Raw genomic sequence first — 19,951 nt, forward strand, 5'->3', positions numbered from 1 at the left:
ATTTGACATAAAAGGCAATCCTCATTTTGCACAGGGGTTACGTTCTGGACCCCGTGCGTGTCAGCAGAGCGAGCGTAAGCCCACTCCCTTTTCATGTCCTTATGAGGTTTTCCTGCTAATTCTGGGTTTGGCACTGTGCACATGTGCACAATTGTGCATCATTCAGACATGCCTAAACCGGTCGTTGCCTGTAATTGTTTTGGTTCTGTAATGGTTCTAGGGGTTGCTCATGCGTAAGTTGCCGTTACTCCTGGCTAGGTTGCCTGGTTGGACCCTTTCTGTCTGGACAGCCTCAAGTCGCTGGCAGAATCCGTCAGTGGGCGTTTCTTAAACCTCTTCCAGCATAGAAGCTGTTTGACGCCCAGTTTTCTTCCCCCTTTGCCTGCGCAGAAGTTTTCTGCGCAAAGTGGGTGTGGGCAACAGAGTACTCGTGCCCTCTCCGCTGGTCTCCTGCGAAGAGTCCTGGAGCCACCTCTCCGATTCCCCCATCTGCCCCCCTTCTCCACTGGTGTTACGCTGATCTCCTTCCCCAGTGGATGGGCTACCTCTCTCCCTACTGGGACCCTCTCCACCATCGTCCTGGAGCCTCCCGCTCCGATGGCAGTTCCCTGACAGGTTCAGACCATGGAACCCTTTACAATGATAGACAACACATCCTTTCCCTCTTAGAATGCTTTATTATCAAATCAGCAAATTTCATAGTTGCATCCTGTATTTCTTTATTCATAGTTGCATCCTGTATTTCACTGAGATCCAGCACTGAGGGCTTTCTGGCGGTTCCCTCATTGCGAGAAGTGAGGTTACAGGGAACCAGACAGAGGGTCTTCTCGGTAGTGGCGCCCGCCCTGTGGAACGCCCTCCCTTCAGATGTGAAGGAAATAAGCAGCTATCAGACATCTGAAGGCAGCCCTGTTTAGGGAGGTTTTTAATATTTAACGCTGTACTGTTTTTAACACTTGATTGGGAGCTGCTCAGAGTGGCTGGGGAAACTCAGCCAGATGGGCGGGGTATAAATAATAAATTATTATTATTTATTGGCGATTATGACAACTTATCCTTTTTTATATTAAAAAAACCCCTTACTTTTCCTTTCATTTCTCTCCCCCCCCCGCCCCCGAAACCTGTTTGTAGATTGTTCTGAACTGTCCCCAGAGAGACCTCCTCACTTCCTGAGCCAGCCTTCATCCCCTTGGCTCAGGGCACCCCTCCTATCTCGCCTGCTCCGTCTTAAGTGCCCTTGTCCTCCTTCTCCAAATAACAGCACATTGAGTGGGCGGCCTACTTCTCTGACCCACTTATCAAATCATTTAAGAAGGTCAGCTTAGTTAGGGAGCCGCTTGGGACACCCCCCCCCCGCCTTCCAGCCTCAAACTGTGGAAAAAATAGCATCTGTTTTCCCAAGTGGATTTATTGTCTTATCATAGCTTCTTCTTTTTTAGGACCTCCCTTTTAAAGCATCCCTGTGAGGTCCAGAGTTCTCAGGGGTTAGGTAGGGAGCTGGACTTGTCTGGAGGGACTCTAGGATTCACGGGACCTTGAGCAGGTGGTTGTTTCTCAGCTTCAAGTACCTAAAGCCTCACTGTGGCATTTTGAAGGCAAAAAAATATAGCGAGAAGAAGCTAAAGGTCTTGTTTCTTGCCGCTGCTTTTACTTTAATTGTTGGGTATTGTAATTGTGCATTTATTTTAATCTTTTGCAAGCTGATTTGGGTGGCTCCCTTTCGGAGGAAGTAAATAGGGTGCTCATTTATGCATGAGCATAAATCGTCGTCTAATAACTGGCCTGAAATCAGAGATCTTTGATTGAAAAAGTCATCTGTGGACAGCCAAAGAACTGTCTGCGTTAAGACTGGTGCTTTCACTAAAATAATTCCGATTAAGTTAATTCACTGAATTATCCGAATTGCCCCTGCGAGTAGTTCCTCTGTTTTCCGGGTAAAGTGAACATGAATTAAGTTCCCTTTGCAGTGGACCTTTCTGTGATTTTAAATTCAGTTTAGTTTTATAGCCGTTGCATTTACCATTTTTACCTGTTTGAAGAGTTATGCTGCTGTGTAAGCTTAAAGGTTGCAAGGAAAAATAAATACAACAATCATCCATGTTTAATAATGATAGAAAAAAAAAGACGCTAAAGAGCAATTAAACAGCACCCTTTGGACTTAATGATTTTTCTTATTTCATAAAATTGCTTTTTTTAAAAAACCTTGGTTTCTTAAAAACAAACAAACCTCAAAGCAGTTTAAGATCATTAGTAAAAACAATTTAAACGTTCAGAAAGTTAAAACCAGCAATAAACTGAAAGCACATCAGCCATTCTAGACATCTGGGTAGGCTCAAGTGGCAGGGAGTTCCAAAGTGCAGGTGCCGCCATACTAAAACATAGATGAACTTGGGTATGTTGCCTCCAAGATGGGTCCTCCTCTCCCCCCACTTTTGCCTGGGCTGGCAGAGCAAAGATGTTTACATGCCTGAGTCAGAAACGCCACCCACCATTCCTGCCCCTCAATGGGGCACAATCTCCTCTGAAGCTGTTCAGGTTAAGCCTTGTTGGGGTTAGTGGGTGCTGTGCAAAAGCACCCTGTTTGTGCCCAGTGGATTCAGTCTGTCCGTTTCCCATTACAGTCCCACCCACCCAAAAAAATCTGTATGGGGCATGTGTCTTAACTGGCTGCTTGTTTGTTAGGTTCCTTTTGTGCCTGTCGGATTCTCCCAATTGACGGGAAGTTTTTGTTGTCGTCATTTCAGATGCCCTTGAGAATATGATGGAGTCCCAGCAGCGAGACTCCAGCGCCCCAGGGAGATTTCACGTCGGGAGTGCCGAATCCATGCTGCACATCCGTTCTGCGGGGGGCTATGCGCCACAGAGGGCCCTCATCAACCCCTTTGCACCCTCCAGGATGCCCATGAAACTCACATCGAACCGGAGGCGCTGGATGCACACCTTCCCCGTGGGTAAGGAGACGGAAGGCAAGGCTATTGTGGCAGATTGATTATTTGGGACTGCAGCTTCCACCGACTCCAGCCAGCATAGCCATGTTAGCTGAGGCTGATGGAAGTTTCAGCTCAGAACATCTGGAAGTTACTGTTGGGATACTGCCAGGGAGACAAAGTCCATCTCGACTCCACGTTGTCTCCGGACGTCCATTGATCTCCCGTAGACACGCAGTATCAGCAATTAGCGACACGAGCTCTAGAAATAGCTTGCCACATTCCAGAACTGATGCACGCTCTATCAGCAGATAATGCACACAGCGGAAGATGCACCCAGGAGAGCATGATTTACAAGTTTATTCAGCGTTGATCAGAACAAAGAAAAACATGACTGCCTGCTTCAGATGTCTCCGGCAGAGAGAGAAACGAAAGCAAAAAGCAACATAAACATCCTGTGAAACAGGAAAATACGCAGGCTGTGACACAAACATCCTGCTCCCTTTTAAGGTGGAACGGAAATATCCTAACACTTACTACGTTTAGGGATGCTGGACTGGATCAGTGTTTCCCAAACTTGGGTCTCCAGCTGTTTTTGAACTATAACTCCCATCATCCTTAGCTAGGGGTCAGGAATGATGGGAATTTTACAGCGGTAGCTCGGGTTACAGATGCTTCAGGTTACAGACTCTGCTAACCCAGAAATAGTACCTCGGGTTAAGAACTTTGCTTCAGGATGAGAACAGAAATTGTTCGGCGGCAGTGGGAGGCCCCATTAGCTAAAGTGGTACCTCAGGTTAAGAACAGTTACAGGTTAAGAACGGACCTCCAGAACGAATTAAGTTCTTAACCCGAGGTACCACTGTAGTCCCAAAACAGCTGGAGGCTGAAGTTTGGGAAACCCTGGGTTAGATGAACTCTTGGCCTGGTCCAGCAAGGTGCTTCTCATGTTTGGTTCAGGCTATTCATGTGAACTGGGGACGCGGGTGGCGCTGTGGGTTAAAGCCTCAGCACCTAGGGCTTGCTGATCGAAAGGTTGGCAGTTCGAATCCCCGCGGCGGGGTGCGCTCCCGTTGTTCGGTCCCAGCATCTGCCAACCTAGCAGTTCGAAAGCACTCTCGGGTGCAAGTAGATAAATAGGGACCGCTTACTAGCGGGAAGGTAAACGGCGTTTCCGTGTGCGGCTCTGGCTCGCCAGAGCAGCATTGTCACGCTGGCCACGTGACCCGGAAGTGTCTTTGGACAGCGCTGGCCCCCGGCCTCTTTGAGTGAGATGGGCACACAACCCTAGAGTCTGTCAAGACTGGCCCGTACGGGCAGGGGTACCTTTACCTTTACCTTATTCATGTGAAAGATTGCACCCCTTTGACGAACTGCACATTTTTAGGCTGTGGCAGGAACAGCTCAGGGGACGCAATGCAAACTCAGCCACCTCTGTGTTCGATTTGGTGGGAAATCGCTGCTACAGATGCAATCTTGTGGCGTGGAGAGTCAGTGTGGAGTGTGGGAAGAGCTGGTTGGCAAATCAAGTGATAACTGAATCATGTGCTTGGGCAGGTCCTTCTGGAGAAGCCATCCAAATCCACCACCAGACACGTCAGAACATGGCCGAGATGCAGGGCAGTGGGCAGAGGGACTGGACCCACTCCTCTGCAGAACTGCTGGAGCTGGCCTATCACGAGGCAGCCGGGAGGTGAGGCTGCCCAAAGGGAACGAATAGGGATGCTTTCCAATAAACTTACAACCAAAAGTGGGTTTCGTTGATGGAACTTTCAGGCATTAGGTCCATAGCAAGTCTGATTCCACCTCAAGTTACTCTTTTGGGGGGGGGCTATAGTTTTTTAATTTGATTTTTAAAAGTATAAATATACAACAAAAAACAGTTCCGAATCCAAATATCAAGATTGCTCTGAATCTCCTGACTTCCCCCCATCCCTTCCATGGGTCCTAATGATATTTTTTTACAGCTGCATACCAATACTTATCCAAATTTTTAATCCTTCTAAATTTTCCATACTTTCCATTACTTTACAAGTGTGGTTAAAATCCTGCTAATGTTTTAACCTGTTTACAAAGGTCTCGTAAATAAATTATAAACTTTTCCCATTCCTTGTTAAAGTTCTGGTCTTCTTGATTTCTGAGCTTCCCAGTTAATTTTGCCATTTCGGCACAGTCCATCAACTTGGTTTGCCATTCTTCTCTGGTCGCCACCTCAAATTACTCTTCTCTTGGCCCTTGCCTACAAATGTTTGGGCTGCAGCTCATTGTGCATTTGTAAGAACTCAATCTTTCAAAATGGCAGCACATACACTTTGGAACTCCCTGCCTATTGATATCAGGTGGGAGGAGCCCTCACTGTACCTTTTTCAAACACCTGCTTAAAACCTTTTTTAAAAAACACACACCTTAAAAGCCTCTCTAGACACATAGATGTTGACATGATTTAATCTTCTTTTTTTCTTTTAATAATATAATAATAATAAAAAATTGTATTTATATCCCGCCCTCCCCAGCCGAAGCCGGGCTCAGGGCGGCTAACAACACTAAAATAGTGCAACATTATAAAACATTATAAAAAATTAATTAAGATCAAATTGAAAATTGATGGCAACCATAAACTAAAGTTTTGTAAAGATTGCCAAAGGAGGGAGTCAGGCTGCACCCTGACCAAAGGCCTGGTGGAACAGCTCTGTCTTGCAGGCTCTGCGGAAAGATGTCAGGTCCCGCAGGGCCCTAGTCTCTTGTGACAGAGCGTTCCACCAGATTGGAGCCACAGCCGAAAAAGCCCTGGCTCTGGTTGAGGCCAGCCTAACCTCTCTGTGGCCTGGGACCTTCAAGATGTTTTTATTTGAAGACCATAAGTTCCTCTGTGGGGCATACCAGGAGAGGCGGTCCCGTAGGTACGAGGGTCCTTTTACTCTTAATTATCTTTAAACGCTTTCCTTTCCTTCTCTCCAGGCATGGAGTTTCTCACCATCCAGATGATGGCACTTCCTTCATGAGCTTCAGTGGCATGGAAGATTACTCTAACCAGCTCACTGGCAGCCATGCCACAGGTGATAACGGTTGGCACGAGGCGGGTGGCGGGAGGGCTTCGGTGATGATGCTGTCCTGTTCCAAAACTGACCCATAGCATACACCTGTCTGGGTGTTCGTCGTGGAAGAGCAAATTGCAAGGGCTGTGAACATTATGTCCCTGCAGTTAGTGCCCACGTGGTTAAACTGTGGAACTCACTCCCACAAGACGCAGTGATGGCCACCAACTTAAATTGCTTTAAAAGAGCATTGGACAAATCCATGGAGGAGAGGGCTATTAATGGCTACTAGCCATGACGGCCAAAGGCAGCAATGCTTCTGAATCCCAGTTGCTGGAAGCCTCAGGAGAGGAGAGGGCTCTTGTGCTTGAATCCTGCTTGCTGGCTTCTTCCCATTGAAAGATCTGTTTGGCCACTGAGAGAACACAAGGCTGAACTAGAAATGTTCTGTGGCTCACGAAAGCCCTCTCTGCACCTCCTGTCATGGCGAAGGTCTCTTTTGTCAGTGAATTTCTACTCAATATTGATCCAGAGTAGATTCCAGCGTATAGTTAGCAGAGTGAAAACTTAAACACGTTGCAGGATTCCCAAGAAAATAGACTAGAGGCAATTAATACTTCATCCAGCAGAGCTTTACTGCTACTGAAGGCAAATGAGCATAATGGTCACAAATCTAATACATTCAGGATTGGGACTGCCCATAAGAAATCCAGTTGCAGCAGACTTAACTTAAACTTAACAATAACTTATAATAAGTCTAAAACCTTAACACTAAGCGTACTATGTACAGAACACCACAGCAGAAGGAAAGAGAGATAGAAAAGAGTGAAACCCAGGCTCCTTCTGGCCTTATTATTATAGTCAGCATGACCTTGACAGAAAGAGATAACAGAACCAGTTTCTGTTCTGTGCTCAGCTTCTCTGAAGGAATAACCCAAACATCATGAACCTTCTGCTTCTTTCACACAGAGACGCTCCCAGAAGCTTCCAGAACCCTCTTGAGCAGTGGCGTAGCGTGGGGGATGCAGGGGGGGCAGGCCGCACCGGGCGCAACATCTGGGGGTTAGGGTTAGGGGGCGCAAATCCACGGGTTAGGGGGCGCAAATTACTTGCCTTGCCCCGGGTGCTGACAACCCACGCTATGCCACTGCTCTTGAGTTTATCAGAATAGGAAAGATCTCTACACATAAGATCAATACTCTCTGTACTGAGAAATGCAAGCTGACATCTTTCCCCTTCTTTCAGGAATGAATGCCCGGAGCCAGAACAAGGACTCCCTGGAGAGCGCCGTCTCGAACTCTCCAGATCCGAGTAAGAGCAGTGGTGACAGGGTTGGGGAGGAGGAGGTTGGTCTGTGTAGATGAGGGCAAAAGCGAGAGAAGCACTTCCAGAGTCCCAAGGGCTCCCGATGGCCTCCAGTTCCTTTTGCTCCCTCTCTCCAAAGTGGTAAGTTTTGGGATAGGGCTTTCCTTCCGTCTGAGATTTTCCCATACGGAAGCTGTGGGGACACAGTCCCACAGAGGAAGGCTTCTGGTTGCTCAGTGACCGGATCTTCAGCTGTCTGGAACATCCCAGAATATTTGTCTGAGAGCGAGCAATACTAACCACAGTGTTAAAATAAATCTGCCTGGGTAAGGGAAATGGTGCAAAGGGTTGTTTGACTGTCTCCTCATTTACTATCTGTGAACCACGAGCAGGGCAAATGTATTGTTAGACTAATGAATGTTGACCTGTGAGAAGTTGGGGGAGGCAGCACCCCCCTCCTGGGACCTTATCTTCCCCCCCTGGCACCCCGTCTGGGTTGCTGGGTTCACCATGTCTTAATTCTAAGAACAGGGTGACATACTTAACTGGGTTTTCTGTTCCCACATACAGGAAAGCTTTCTCCTTGACACAATTGAGTGCCTTGATATTGAATCTTTTAGAAGGCAGACGTAATAAAGTTGCTGGACAGTCCTTGTAATAATGAAGAGGCAGTTTTACATCTCCTTTTCAAATGCTTGAGGAGGCTTGGAAGTGGATGGAGAAAACTGCTGTACCCTCTTGCACAGACTTTGCCAGGTTGCCCGTTCAGTGTCCTTTGCGGGACTCTTTTATCGGAGGGCTGCAATTCTTCAATCACAGAGTCAATTGCAAAATTCTTAAATGGAAGGATTTTGCTTAGGCGGCCTATGATTGTTGTTCACGTTTCCCCCTCTGAGAGCTGTGAGGCTCTTGCAAATTGCAGCCATTTTGGGTGGAGACCAGAGCACAGTCTGTGCCCTGGGATGGAAAGAGGGAAGCTAGATTGCTCATGCTCAGGAACCTGAGTACAATTCCCACTCCACAACGAAAAACTCTGGTCCTAGGGCTTGATCTGCCTGCCATTTAAAAGTTGGTCTCCGTGTAAATTTGCCTTCTGTTTGGATTTATTGTGCCCATCTTCTGTGATCAATAATATCTGCCAAGCCCAGAGTGTCTTGCGAGGCTCACTCCGATGCAGGAATTTGCCCTTGATGGCTTAGCCTTGGAACATAGGTAGGACTTGAGGGAAGTCTCTGAGCATGTGTAGAGTGCTTTTCCCTCATGGATGTGGGAACCAGCCCAAGTAGCTACTCTGACAACCCTTGTTAGCAGGAGATGAGCCCCAGGAACCCTCTCCCGGGTTCTCCCCTTAGATTGGCTTCTGTCCTTCATGCTGTTGAGCCAGACATACACATCTCGAGTGTGGGAGAGAGCACTATGGGGAAATGAGTCCCCCATCTTCGTCTCCTCCTTCTGCACCTGTCAGCTGGCTCAGAAGGTGCAAAGAATGTCCTTCCCTGGCCACTAGGCTGGGGATGCAGAGGGGCTTTTGGCCGAGAGGAGCCTCGATGCAGCCCATGCCCAGAGTGTGGAGCAACTGGCGGCTTTGATCCTGTGAGCTCTGCTTCCTTGGAAGCTGCTCCCCTTTAGGGTGAAATGGGGGGGGCACTGCGCCACCAACCATATCCTCCCATGTCTGCCTGCCTTCTTACTGGGTGGCTCTGCCTGCCTTTGGCCTGGGTGCCTCCTACCGCCGGCCTCCCTGCCAGTTCCACCCACCACTCCATTCCAGGCAAGATCCCCCTTTTCACTTTTCCCCCAGATCCCTTCTTACCTCCCTGTGCTGCTCATTCTTTCCTTTTAAATTTTTTCCCATGCTTCCTTTTCCTGCTGCTGCTGCTGCTGCTGCTGCTGCTCTAATGAGTGTGCAACTTCTGCTGGGTGCAGGCCGCTCTGCTGCCCTCTCTTAGCCCTCCTCTCTTTCTCTGGCACTTTGACACAGGAGGGGAAGGGTCTTCCCCCTCTCCTGTCCTGGGCTTGGAATACGGGTGTTGTCCTGCACTTCTTCATTCATTCGCCTCGGGATGCTTTTAATAGCTGTTGTTGTTCTTTAATTCCTGCAGCTGCTGTATTGGTTTGAGTTTACAAATCGAAAGGCGAATTGAACTGTTAATTAACTTTATTTTTATTCCCAGTTGCATGATGGGAGTGAATCGGCATGGCCACTGTGTTGTTTAACAAACTCTGTCTTTCTTTCCCTACCTTCCTCCCCTCTTCCTCGACCCCTCCTCTTACCTCATTTTCCCACCCTGAACAATTTTCATTCTCCTGCCCCATGCAAATCTATCTTTTTCTTTCTTTCTTTCTTTCTTTCTTTCTTCCTTCCTTCCTTCCTTCCTTCCTTCCTTCCTTCCTTCCTTCCTTCCTTCCCTTTTCCCATTTTTTGCTTCTGTGGCACTTTATTCTCCTCCTCCTCCTCCTCTCTCTTTTTCTCTCTCTCTCCTTCCTCCCTCGCACTGATGCCCAACCCACCCCCATTGCCTTCCGCCCGGTGACGAAACGAGGCAGTTCTGACGCTGTCTGCTCCCCCCGTAGTGCCAGGCTTCTGTTGTACAGTCGGGGTGGACTGGAAGTCTCTTACCACGCCCGCCTGCCTCCCCCTCACCACGGATTATTTCCCGGACCGCCAGAGCCTTCAGAACGACTACACCGAAGGGTGCTATGACCTGCTGCCCGAAGCAGATCTGGACAGGTACGCTTACCCTGTGGCTGAAATCGGAGAGCTGTCCCTGTCCCATTGGGTGCTTTGGGATGCTGAACTGGCTGGGCTAGGCTGGGCCTGGCCATCAGTGGCTGGAGAAATGGCAAGCAATTGGGAGGGCAAGGGGGGTCACGGCCAGGCCAGCTTCTTCCAGGTAGTGCCCCTGGTGGGGAACATGAGAAGAGCCCTGCTGAATCAGGCCCATGGCCCATCTAGTCCAGCCTCCTGCCTTCACAGTGGCCAACCAGATGCCTTCTTCTGGGAAACCCCACAAGCACGACTTGAACAACAAGAGCCCTCTCCCCTCCTGGGGAGGCAGAACAAAGCTGTCATTACTAGGAGCTGTCAGTAGTCCTCTCCCCAACAAATTTGCCCAGTCCTCTTTTCCCCCCAATTTTTTTTATTCATTTTATAACACAAATAAACAATACAAATGTGAAGATTTTTGTGGTAAAAGTAAGTGTGATAAAGGGATGCGGGTGGTGCTGTGGATTAAACCACAGAGCCTAGGACTTGCCGATCAGAAGGTCGGCGGTTCGAATCCCTGTAATGGGGTGAGCTCCCATCGCTCGGGCCCTGCTCCTGCCAACCTAGCAGTTTGAAAGCATATCAAAGTGCAAGTAGATAAATAGGTACCACTGCGGTGAGAAGGTAACGGCGTTTCCGTGTGCTGCTCTGGTTCTCCAGAAGCGGCTTAGTCATGCTGGCCACATGACCCGGAAGCTGTATGCCGGCTCCCTTGGCCAGTAAAGCGAGATGAGCACCGCAACCCCAGAGTCAGTCACAACTGGACCCAATGGTCAGGGGTCCCTTTACCCTTTAAGTGTGAGGGGGGGAAATGGTTAAAAATTATGATATATGAAACTGCTAAAGATGAGGTAAAATGAAAATCAGACGGGGGGACTTGGGGAGGCTCACCTAACAATGTTTAGAAAAAATAAGGATAAGACAAGAATTTGTTTGTATGCCCAATCCTCTTTTAAAGCCATCCAAACTGGCGGCCATCGCTGCCTCCTGTGGCGGCATGTTCCGCAGTCCAGCTATGCACTGTGTAAAGAAAGACTTCCTGAATCTTCCAGCCTCCCCCTTCATGCAGAAAGCCGTCTGGTTGGCTGCTGTGGGAAGAGGGTGGTGCCTGATTGGCTGCCTGAGGTAGGGACAACTAACTCACTGCCCGCCTTTTCCCTTCTCAGGAGGGACGAGGAAGGTGTGCAGATGACGGCCCAGCAAGTGTTTGAGGAGTTCATATGCCAGAGGCTCATGCAGGGCTACCAGCTCATCGTGCAAAGCAAGCCTCAGAAGCCACCTGCAGCCGTCCAGCCGCCTCTCAGCAGCAGCCCCTTGTACAGCAGAGGTGAGAGCCTGCCCAAGACCCTCTCCTCCTCCTCCTCCTCCTCCTCCTCCATTTTAAGGAGGGAGATTAATGAGTTCAGATTAGCCCTTTGTTGACTTGGAAATGCAGTTGAGCAATGGTGGGAGACCAGCCCTCTTCCCAGGCTGTGCCTGTGCAACACCCCTGTTTTTGCCTGGCTGGGATGGGTCATTGAACTCCGATTGTGTCTCTGGCTTGCCGGAAGGAGGGGAGAGATAGTGGCGGTGCATGCATGTGTAGAAAGCAGCCTACTGTACAGAGTTAAAATGCTTCTGCGTTTTTATTGCTGCAAACCACTTTGATATATACCGGTATATATATTTATTTACGATATATTTTATATATATATATATATATATATATATATATATATATATATATATATATTTATGATACCCTTCCTACAAACCAGGCCTCGTGTCACGAATCCGGGCTGAAGAGGAGGACCAGTACTGGCTGAGCATGGGCCGCACCTTCCACAAAGTGATATTGAAGGACAAAATCATTACCGTCACTCGGTATTTGCCAAAGTGAGTAACTTTGGCAGCCTTAGATCAGGAGTGAGGGACCCTTTTTGGCTCTGTGGGCCAAAACCCATCCTTTCTTCCTTCTGTCAAATCTGATTGAGAGGTGGGTTGTACCACCCACCCGTCAGAATCCCTTGCATGAGGTTTCCAGGTTTGGGAACCATAGCGCAAGGGCGTTGCCAGCCATACACTTTCCAAGCCTCCCACGCTTCTCCTTTCCATCTTGGATGACGAAACAAGTCCCTCTCCTACAAGGCACAGTGTTTGGTTCGTTATATATAGGGGGTGAGGTGATCTTCTGGGTATTGATCTTCAGATGGAACTCTAGTGCCAATGTGGACTAGCTGCTTGGCTTTAAAAAATATGAAAATAAAAAAGCTTGTGGGTTTGAGTTGCCAAGGTTTTCTCTGTTCTCTTTAGGTATCCGTATGAATCAGCCCAGATAAACTACACCTACAGCCTGTGCCCTTCCCACTCTGACTCTGAGTTTGTCTCTTGCTGGGTTGAGTTTTCCCATGAGAGGTTAGAGGAATACAAGTGGAATTACCTGGACCAGTACATCTGCTCCGCAGGTTCAGAGGATTTCAGGTAAGTGCTGAGCAGCCTTCAGTGACCTGGTGCTCTCCAGGCACGTTTGAAATTCACCAGGCGCATTTTGCACCTGGCTATCGGCCACTTGCGACCAAGTGAAGATACCTGAGTGCCAAGATGGTGCCTGACGTCTCCACCATCTGGAGGTGCATGCCTGGGGATCCTTGGATTTTCCCTGTTTTCACACACGTAACAACACATCCTATAGAATTCTGCCTGTGATATTTTATCTGCATGATCGGAACAAATTTCAGGAACCAAAAAGTTGCATTGAAAAATAGGACTTTTGAGCCGTCCGGCCACAAAATGGCAACAAGAACTTCTGTTTTGGCAACTGTAACCCTGGTTTAAGGAGACATTTGGTACCTAGCTTATATATCTGAGTTTTTAACACTGATCTCCAGCTGTGTCCGATATCAGTTCCTCAGAAGAATAGGATGAACTCCTTTGTTGTTGTTTAGTCATTCAGTCGTGTCCGACTCTTTGTGACCCCATGGACCAGAGCACGCCAGGCACTCCTGTCTTCCACTGCCACCCGCAGTTTGGTCAGATTCATGTTTGTAGCTTCGAGAACACTGTCTAACCATCTTGTCCTTTGTCGTCCCCTTCTCCTTGTGCCCTCCATCTTTCCCAACATCAGGGTCTTTTCCAGTGAGTCTTCTCTTCTCATGAGGTGGCCAAAGTATTGGAGCCTCAGCTTCACGATCTGTCCTTCCAGTGAGCACTCAGGGCTGATTTCCTTAAGAATGGATGCGTTTGATCTTCTTGCAGTCCATGGGACTCTCAAGAGTCTCCTCCAGCCCCATAATTCAAAAGCGTCAATTCTTCGGCGATCAGCCTTCTTTATGGTCCAGCTCTCACTTCCATACATCACTACTGGGAAAACCATAGCTTTTACTATACGGACCTTTGTTGAACTCCTAAAGCAACATAAAAGTGTTTCTTTTGATACTTTTAATCTTGTTTTCTCCTAGTTATTTGGGCAAATTGTCTGTGTCTGGCTGGCTGCTCCCTATATTGCATGGAAAACGTACTTGTGTTGGATTTGTGTGTGTTCTGGTTGTGACTGCTCTGCACCTTTTTTTAATGTAACAGATTTATTTTGCTTCGTTTGGTTTTTTTAAAAAACCCCACAACTCTGGTCTCCGGAGTATGGCAGCAACCCAATACAGCCGCTGCAGCTCCAGCATCAAGCTTGAGAAGGAGATGCTTTGATGGGGATCTTCTTGTGTGCAGCCAGAGGGAGCCATGTTGACCTCTGGGCTGTAGGCTGGCCAGCAGCCCCTTTGCCTGGTTGCCCCACGTGGCCAGGAAGCATCCCCTCCTGGCACCCAAACTCTGAAGTAGCATGAGAGTTTGGCTCCTCCTTTTCTGCCAGGCTGCAAGGGGTGAGCACAGATGGGTAGGAAGAGGTGTAGAAATCTATAAAATATGTTTGCAAGCTTGGTTGACTGATACTTAACCCAATTTGAGCAGCTTGGCAGACGTTTGCTGTACATGACATAGAATCAGAAAATTTTAGAATTGGGCTCATCCTACAAGGCAGGAATCATGGCCAAAGAATCCCTGACAGATGGCCATCCAATTTCTTGCTTAAAAACCTCCAGTGAAGGAGAGTCCACCACCTTCCAAGGGAGCCTGTTCCAGTATCGAATGTTTCTCACCATCTGGAAGTTCTTCCTAATCTTTAGTTGGGATCTTCTTTATAGTGGTACCTCGGGTTACAGACGCCAGTGTGGTGTAGTGGTTAAGAGCGGTGGACTCGTAATCTGGTGAACCGGGTTCGCTTCCCCGCTCCTACACATGCAGCTGCTGGGTGACCTTGGGCTACTCACACTTCTCTGAAGTCTCTCAGCCCCACTCACCTCACAGAGTGTTTGTTGTGAGGGAAGAAGGGAAAGGAGAATGTTAGCCGCTTTGAGACTCCTTTGGGTAGTGATAAAGTGGGATATCAAATCCAAACTCTCCTCTTCTTCAGGTTACAGACTCTGCTAACCCAAAAATGGTACCTCGGGTTAAGAACTTTGCTTCAGCATGAGAACAGAAATTGTGCTTCAGTGGCGCGGTGGCAGTGGGAGGCCCCATTAGCTAAAGTGATACCTCAGGTTAAGAACAGTTTCAGGTTAAGAATGGACCTCCAGAATGAATTAAGTTCTTAACCCGAGGCACCACTGTCCAAAGACATACGCACATTATGATTTCCATGTGTTTCTCCACCCCACCCCCCTTGGCTTCCCCCCAGTCTCATTGAGTCGCTGAAATTCTGGCGGACTCGCTTCCTGCTGCTGCCGGCCTGCATCAGTGCCACGAAGCGCATCATGGAGGGCGAGGCGCACTGCGACGTCTACGGGGGCAAGGCTCGCTCGGACGAGGAGGAGTGGCAGCTCCTGGATGGCTTCATCCGCTTTGTGGAGGGGCTGAACCGCATCCGCAGGCGCCATCGGTCGGACAGGATGATCCGGGTGAGCCGGTGACCTGAGCCAGCGCTCTGTGAATTTTTGTGGGCCCGTTCACACATTCTGCAAGGCGTATCGGGGCCTTGCGGCCAGCGTGCTGACTTTTGGCAGGGAGCTGCTGCCAGCCCCGGCTCCCTCGCGAGCCTACCTGCTTGTGATGCTCGTCAGTCTTTGTACCACTTGGGCTTTTTCTCCACACCCTTGCCAAATTAAAATAGTCGTGGGAGTCAAACAGGTATAAAACTGATGTAACAAGTTCCTAGTGGAGACTTGAGCTGAGGAGGGATTTTTCTAAACAAGTCCTACAGTTGAAGAGCTACTGAAACATCATGTGACTTAATACCTGTGGCTCCATGGTAGAGTATAGGGCTCTCCCCACAACATGGGATTTACATTCTCAGGTAACGTACATGTGCATGAAATTGCGTATAGTGGGGAACAGCCTCTAAAAAGCCCGGAAACATGCTCTAAACCTCTGGAAACTCTTAAACCTTTAAAAAACCAGCAGCACTTACCAGACTGGCATGAACCACTCCCTATAAACCATTCTCAAATTCCCAACTCTCCACAGGCCTCAAAGGTCAGTGCAAAGGCTTATGGGATTGAAGTTGCCAAGGCTAACCATTTCCCCGCTCTTTTTGCGCCATTTTGCAGTTTAAACCGATTAATGATTTCCCAGTGCTGCACGTATGCATGGCTGCATGCGAGTCAAACACACGTAACTTGGGAGGCTCCTGTTCCGGCTCTGCATTCAGAAAGTCCCAGGTTCAGTCTCTATTGGCATATCCAGACTCCCTGCCTTAAAAGCTAAGGAGCCACTGCCAGCCAGTGTAGGGAGTACTGAGCTAGCCAGACCAATACTCTTGACGTAGTATAAGTCAGATCACGATGTTCTTGTGACCTTTTTGTTTTCTCTCTGTGTTTCCCCCTCTTCCCTTTCCATTGCCCCCCAATGATCCCTTTCCATTTAGAAAGGGACCACTATGAAAGGCTTGCAGATGGCGGGTCCGCTTTCCGCTCATTCTTTGGAGCCGTCCGGGCCTCCCCCTCTGGGTAAGAAGGGGACCTCTGCGCTCTCGGCTCTGCTGGAGATGGAAGCCAGCCAAAAGTGAGTTGGGACGCTAAGCAATGTGTTGAGTGTCATGAATTATTTTTTTAAAAAATAGTTTTTATTAAGAATTTCAACATAACAAATGATCAAAAACATATCATCTTCATTTCCCCCCTCCCCAAGAAAAACCCTCCCTCCCACCCACCCCCAGACTTCCCTCAGCTCCTCTCTCCAGTTTTTCAACACATATTATTCTGTGCATATTAAAAAATTGTAAAGATCCTTAAATTATCTCTCTGTTATGTTAACAATAATAAATTTCTGTATGTTTGTTCAAAGAGTGTCATGAATTCTACTCATATTGATCCAGAGCAAATTCCAGCGTATAATTAGCAGAGTAAAATCTAAAACACGTTGCTGGATTCCTAAAGGCATAGACTAGAGGCAATTAATATTCCATCCAGCAGAGCTTTACTGCTACTGGAAGGCAAATGAGCATAACGGTCACAAATCCAATACATTCAGGACTGGCACTGTCCATAAGAAATCCAGTTGCAGCAGACTTAACTTAAACTTAACAATGACTTATAATAAGACTAAAACCTTAACACTAAGCGTACTATGTACAGAACACCACAGCAGAAGGAAAAAGAGATAGAAAAGAGTGAGTCCCGGGCTCCTTCTGGCCTTATTATTATAGTCAGCATGACCTTCACAGAAAGAGATAACAGAACCAGTTTAAACCAGCTGTGCTCAGCTTCTCTGAAGGAATAACCCAAACATCATGAACCTTCTGCTTGTTTCAGGCAGAATAGGAACTTACGTGTCAGCTAGAAACTTCCAGATTGCACCTGTTTGTATCATGCAGAGAAGTTTCCAGAACCCTCTTGAATTACCGTATTTTTTGCTCTATAAGACTCACTTTTTCCCTCCTAAAAAGTAAGGGGAAATGTGTGTGCGTCTTATGGAGCGAATGCAGGCTGCGCAGCTATCCCAGAAGCCAGAACAGCAAGAGGGATTGCTGCTTTCACTGCGCAGCGATCCCTCTTGCTGTTCTGGCTTCTGAGATTCAGAATGTTTTTTTTCTTGTTTTCCTCCTCCAAAAACTAGGTGCGTCTTCTGGTCTGCTGCGTCTTATAGAGCGAAAAAACGGTAATTAGAATAGGAAAGATCTCTCCACATATAGAAAAGATCTCTCCACATCAGATCAATAATTTCTGAACCAGAGCAACCGACGTGACTTTGTGCAACAGGCCACATTCTGCACAGAAACACACATGCACGTTGAAAGGGTCGAGTGGGCAGGCAAACTGTTCTTGGGGTTACTTCCCGCAAATAAGAAGTGTGAGTTCATCCCTCTGTTCTGCCTACACTTTCTTCTCCAGGACCCTGGGAGAGCAGCAGGCTGCAGCAGCAGCAGCAGCAGCACTTGCTGGGAAGAGCTCCAGCCAGCCAGCCGAGAACAGCAGCAGCAGCATGGCCATGACACCGACGTATGTGGACAGTCCACGCAAGGTAAGGACACGGCCTCTTGGTTTCCAAGAGGCCATGTTTGCCCCATGCATGTTGCTGGCATGGACCCATCTGCTAACTCTTCCAGCCGAGCTGTAGCCTCACTCGCTCCATGCGGGGTCATGACTCTGTTGTCTGTGTGAGGGAATTCCAGAGGGTTTGACCACACCGTCCAGGAAAGCATAAAGAGACATACAGTGGTACCTCGAGTTACATATGCTTCTACATATGCTTCAGGTTACAGACTCCGCTAACCCAGAAATAGTACCTCGGGTTAAGAACTTTGCTTCAGGATGAGAACAGAAATCGCGCGGCGATGCAGCTGCAGCGGGAGCCCCCATTAGCTAAAGTGGTGCTTCAGGTTAAGAACGGACCTCTGGAACGAATTAAGTACGTAACCAGAGGTACCACTGTAATGAGGAACCTTAAGTGGTGTCTGTAACAGCTTCCAGTATAGATGACTTTAAAAGTGGGGTTTGTCCCGTTCACTGAGGACAAGACCATCAGCGGCTGCAAGCCGGCGATAGCTGTGCTCTCCCTCCTCTGTCAGAAGCAGTACACTGGGGAACCACAAGTGGGGAGAGCACTGCTGCGTTCAGGTCCTGCTTGTGGTTGTCTTCTCTTTGGACTAGATGGGCCATTGGCCTGATCCAGCAGGCTCTTCTTGTGTTCTTACATGTGTACGTAGCCTTGTGCAAACGAGTGTCTGTGAGGAACTATTTGCAGCCCTTCCACTTCAGCAGAATCCATCCAGTCCCTTTGGCTTGGTCCAGCTGCTGTGTTTTTGTTTTGGTTTTACACTGGCTTCTTCAGAACTTAACAAAAACACCGGTGGACGGGGAGTTTCTCTGGGTCAGCCAGGCTACCTGGATTTGTGCATCCTTTAAAGGAGAGAGGGTGCAGGTGTGAAACAGGGAGCCGGTTTGGAAAGGACGTCAGACAGCCGTCCTCCCAAGCCTTTGTAAATGTTTGCCATGCTGAAGGGCCTTTGCGTTGGTGTTTCATTGTGATCTATCGGCTGTGCGGAGCAGTTAACCAGGTTGAAATTAAAATAAGCTGAATTCGTTGGCATTCTATACCTTTTCTGATCACATCGTCAGCCTGGATAGCTCAGTTGGTTAGAGCGTGGTGGTGCCAGGGTTGCAGGTTCGATCCCCATATGGCAGTGGTGGCCAAACTTGGCCTTCCATCTGTTTTGGAACTGCAGTTCCCATCATCCCTGGCCACCGGTCCTGTTAGCTAGGGATGATGGGAGTTGTAGTCCAAAAACAGCTGTAGGGCCAAGTTTGGCCACCACTGCCATATGGGTACAGCTGCATAGTCCTGCAATACAGGGTATTGGACTAGATCAGCATTTCCCAACCTTGGGCCTCCAGCTGTTTTGGGACTACAACTCCCATAATCCTCAGCTAGCAAGACCAGTGGTCAGGAATGATGGGAATTGTAGTTTGAAAACAGCTGGAGGCCCAAGGTTGGGAAACACTGGACTAGATGATCCTCAGGGTCCCTTCCATTTCTACAATTCTGTGATTCTATGAAGGGCAGAGGATTGGAGCTCTTGGGAGTTCTAAAAGTGCATCGCAGAGAATGGGCTGAAGCTGAAACCCAGTGCCTTGCTTCTGCTACCAACTGGCAAAGTAGCCTCAGGCAAGGTTTAAGATGGAGTTAATGCAGTTCCCATGCTTAGTCACACCATGCTAGGAGTTACCTTGGCTATTTAGACCCAGGTTGCGTATCTAGGAAACTGCTGCACCAAGAAAGGCATTAGATGCACCGTCATGGAGCAAAGGCCTCTCCTGATCACATGTGAAAAACCTGGAGAAACTCCACCCTCCCAGTGAAACTGAGAAATAAAGTTATGCATGGCAAGGAGAGATGCTGCAGCTCATGGGCATACAGTGAAACTGAATGTTGGAGAATTCAGGATGGGTGAAAGAAAGTCCTTTTTCACGCAAGAGTTAAACTTCCAGAGGCAATGATGGCCAACAGCTTATGAGAGTCTTTGAAAGAGGATTCAACAAATCGATGGAGGGGGATAAGGCTATGTTCTCACTCCACTGGTGGAGACAGTAAATGCCTCTGGATACCAGTTGCTAGAAACCACAGAAGGGGGGAGCGCTGTTGTTGTACTCAAGTCCTGCTTGTGGGTTTCCCTTGGCAACATACAGTAGACCTCCCCGCTCCAGGAAAGACACCCCCTTGCGCCCCTTCCCCGTACTTTGAACGGATGATGTGCTTGCAGGAAAGCGGGCGTGTTTTGCATGCCTTCCCATTGCTATGCAACCTTCCTTGCTTCTTGAAATTAAGAGCCCCCATGCTGTTATGCTAGGACCTTGTGGTCAGGGCAGTGGAAAAGTCCAGAATGTGGACAGGGATTGAGCACAAAATTTGGTTTGCTTGGAATCACAGCTTGCTTGCTTGCTTGTCCGTTTGTT

The 19,951-nt window shown here is 48.3% G+C and overlaps 1 protein-coding gene and 1 long non-coding RNA gene across 12 annotated transcripts in view; both read left to right on the forward strand.

The window, feature by feature from the left end:
• DEPDC5 (DEP domain containing 5, GATOR1 subcomplex subunit) overlaps positions 1-19,951 on the forward strand; it is a 57,270-nt gene that overhangs the window by 22,091 nt on the left and 15,228 nt on the right. For 6 of the 11 annotated variants that reach the window (XM_083417529.1, XM_083417537.1, XM_083417532.1 and 3 more), the window contains exons 22-32: positions 2,745-2,951; positions 4,485-4,620; positions 5,886-5,983; positions 7,208-7,273; positions 9,815-9,998; positions 11,201-11,361; positions 11,792-11,909; positions 12,327-12,494; positions 14,740-14,959; positions 15,925-16,061; positions 17,390-17,519. In XM_083417529.1, the coding sequence (XP_083273655.1) occupies positions 2,745-2,951; positions 4,485-4,620; positions 5,886-5,983; positions 7,208-7,273; positions 9,815-9,998; positions 11,201-11,361; positions 11,792-11,909; positions 12,327-12,494; positions 14,740-14,959; positions 15,925-16,061; positions 17,390-17,519 (1,625 nt within the window). The remainder of the gene's footprint in view (positions 1-2,744; positions 2,952-4,484; positions 4,621-5,885; positions 5,984-7,207; positions 7,274-9,814; positions 9,999-11,200; positions 11,362-11,791; positions 11,910-12,326; positions 12,495-14,739; positions 14,960-15,924; positions 16,062-17,389; positions 17,520-19,951) is intronic. The other 5 variants (XM_083417531.1, XM_083417535.1, XM_083417539.1 and 2 more) reach the window with 1 other exon arrangement.
• On the forward strand, positions 63-699 carry LOC310666350. Its single transcript, XR_014505888.1, has 2 exons — positions 63-202; positions 616-699. It is a non-coding gene; the product is annotated as an uncharacterized lncRNA (long non-coding RNA).

Source organism: Podarcis tiliguerta (genome assembly GCF_965153285.1).
Source record: "Podarcis tiliguerta genome assembly, chromosome: 16".
Taxonomy (NCBI): Eukaryota; Metazoa; Chordata; class Lepidosauria; order Squamata; family Lacertidae; genus Podarcis; species Podarcis tiliguerta.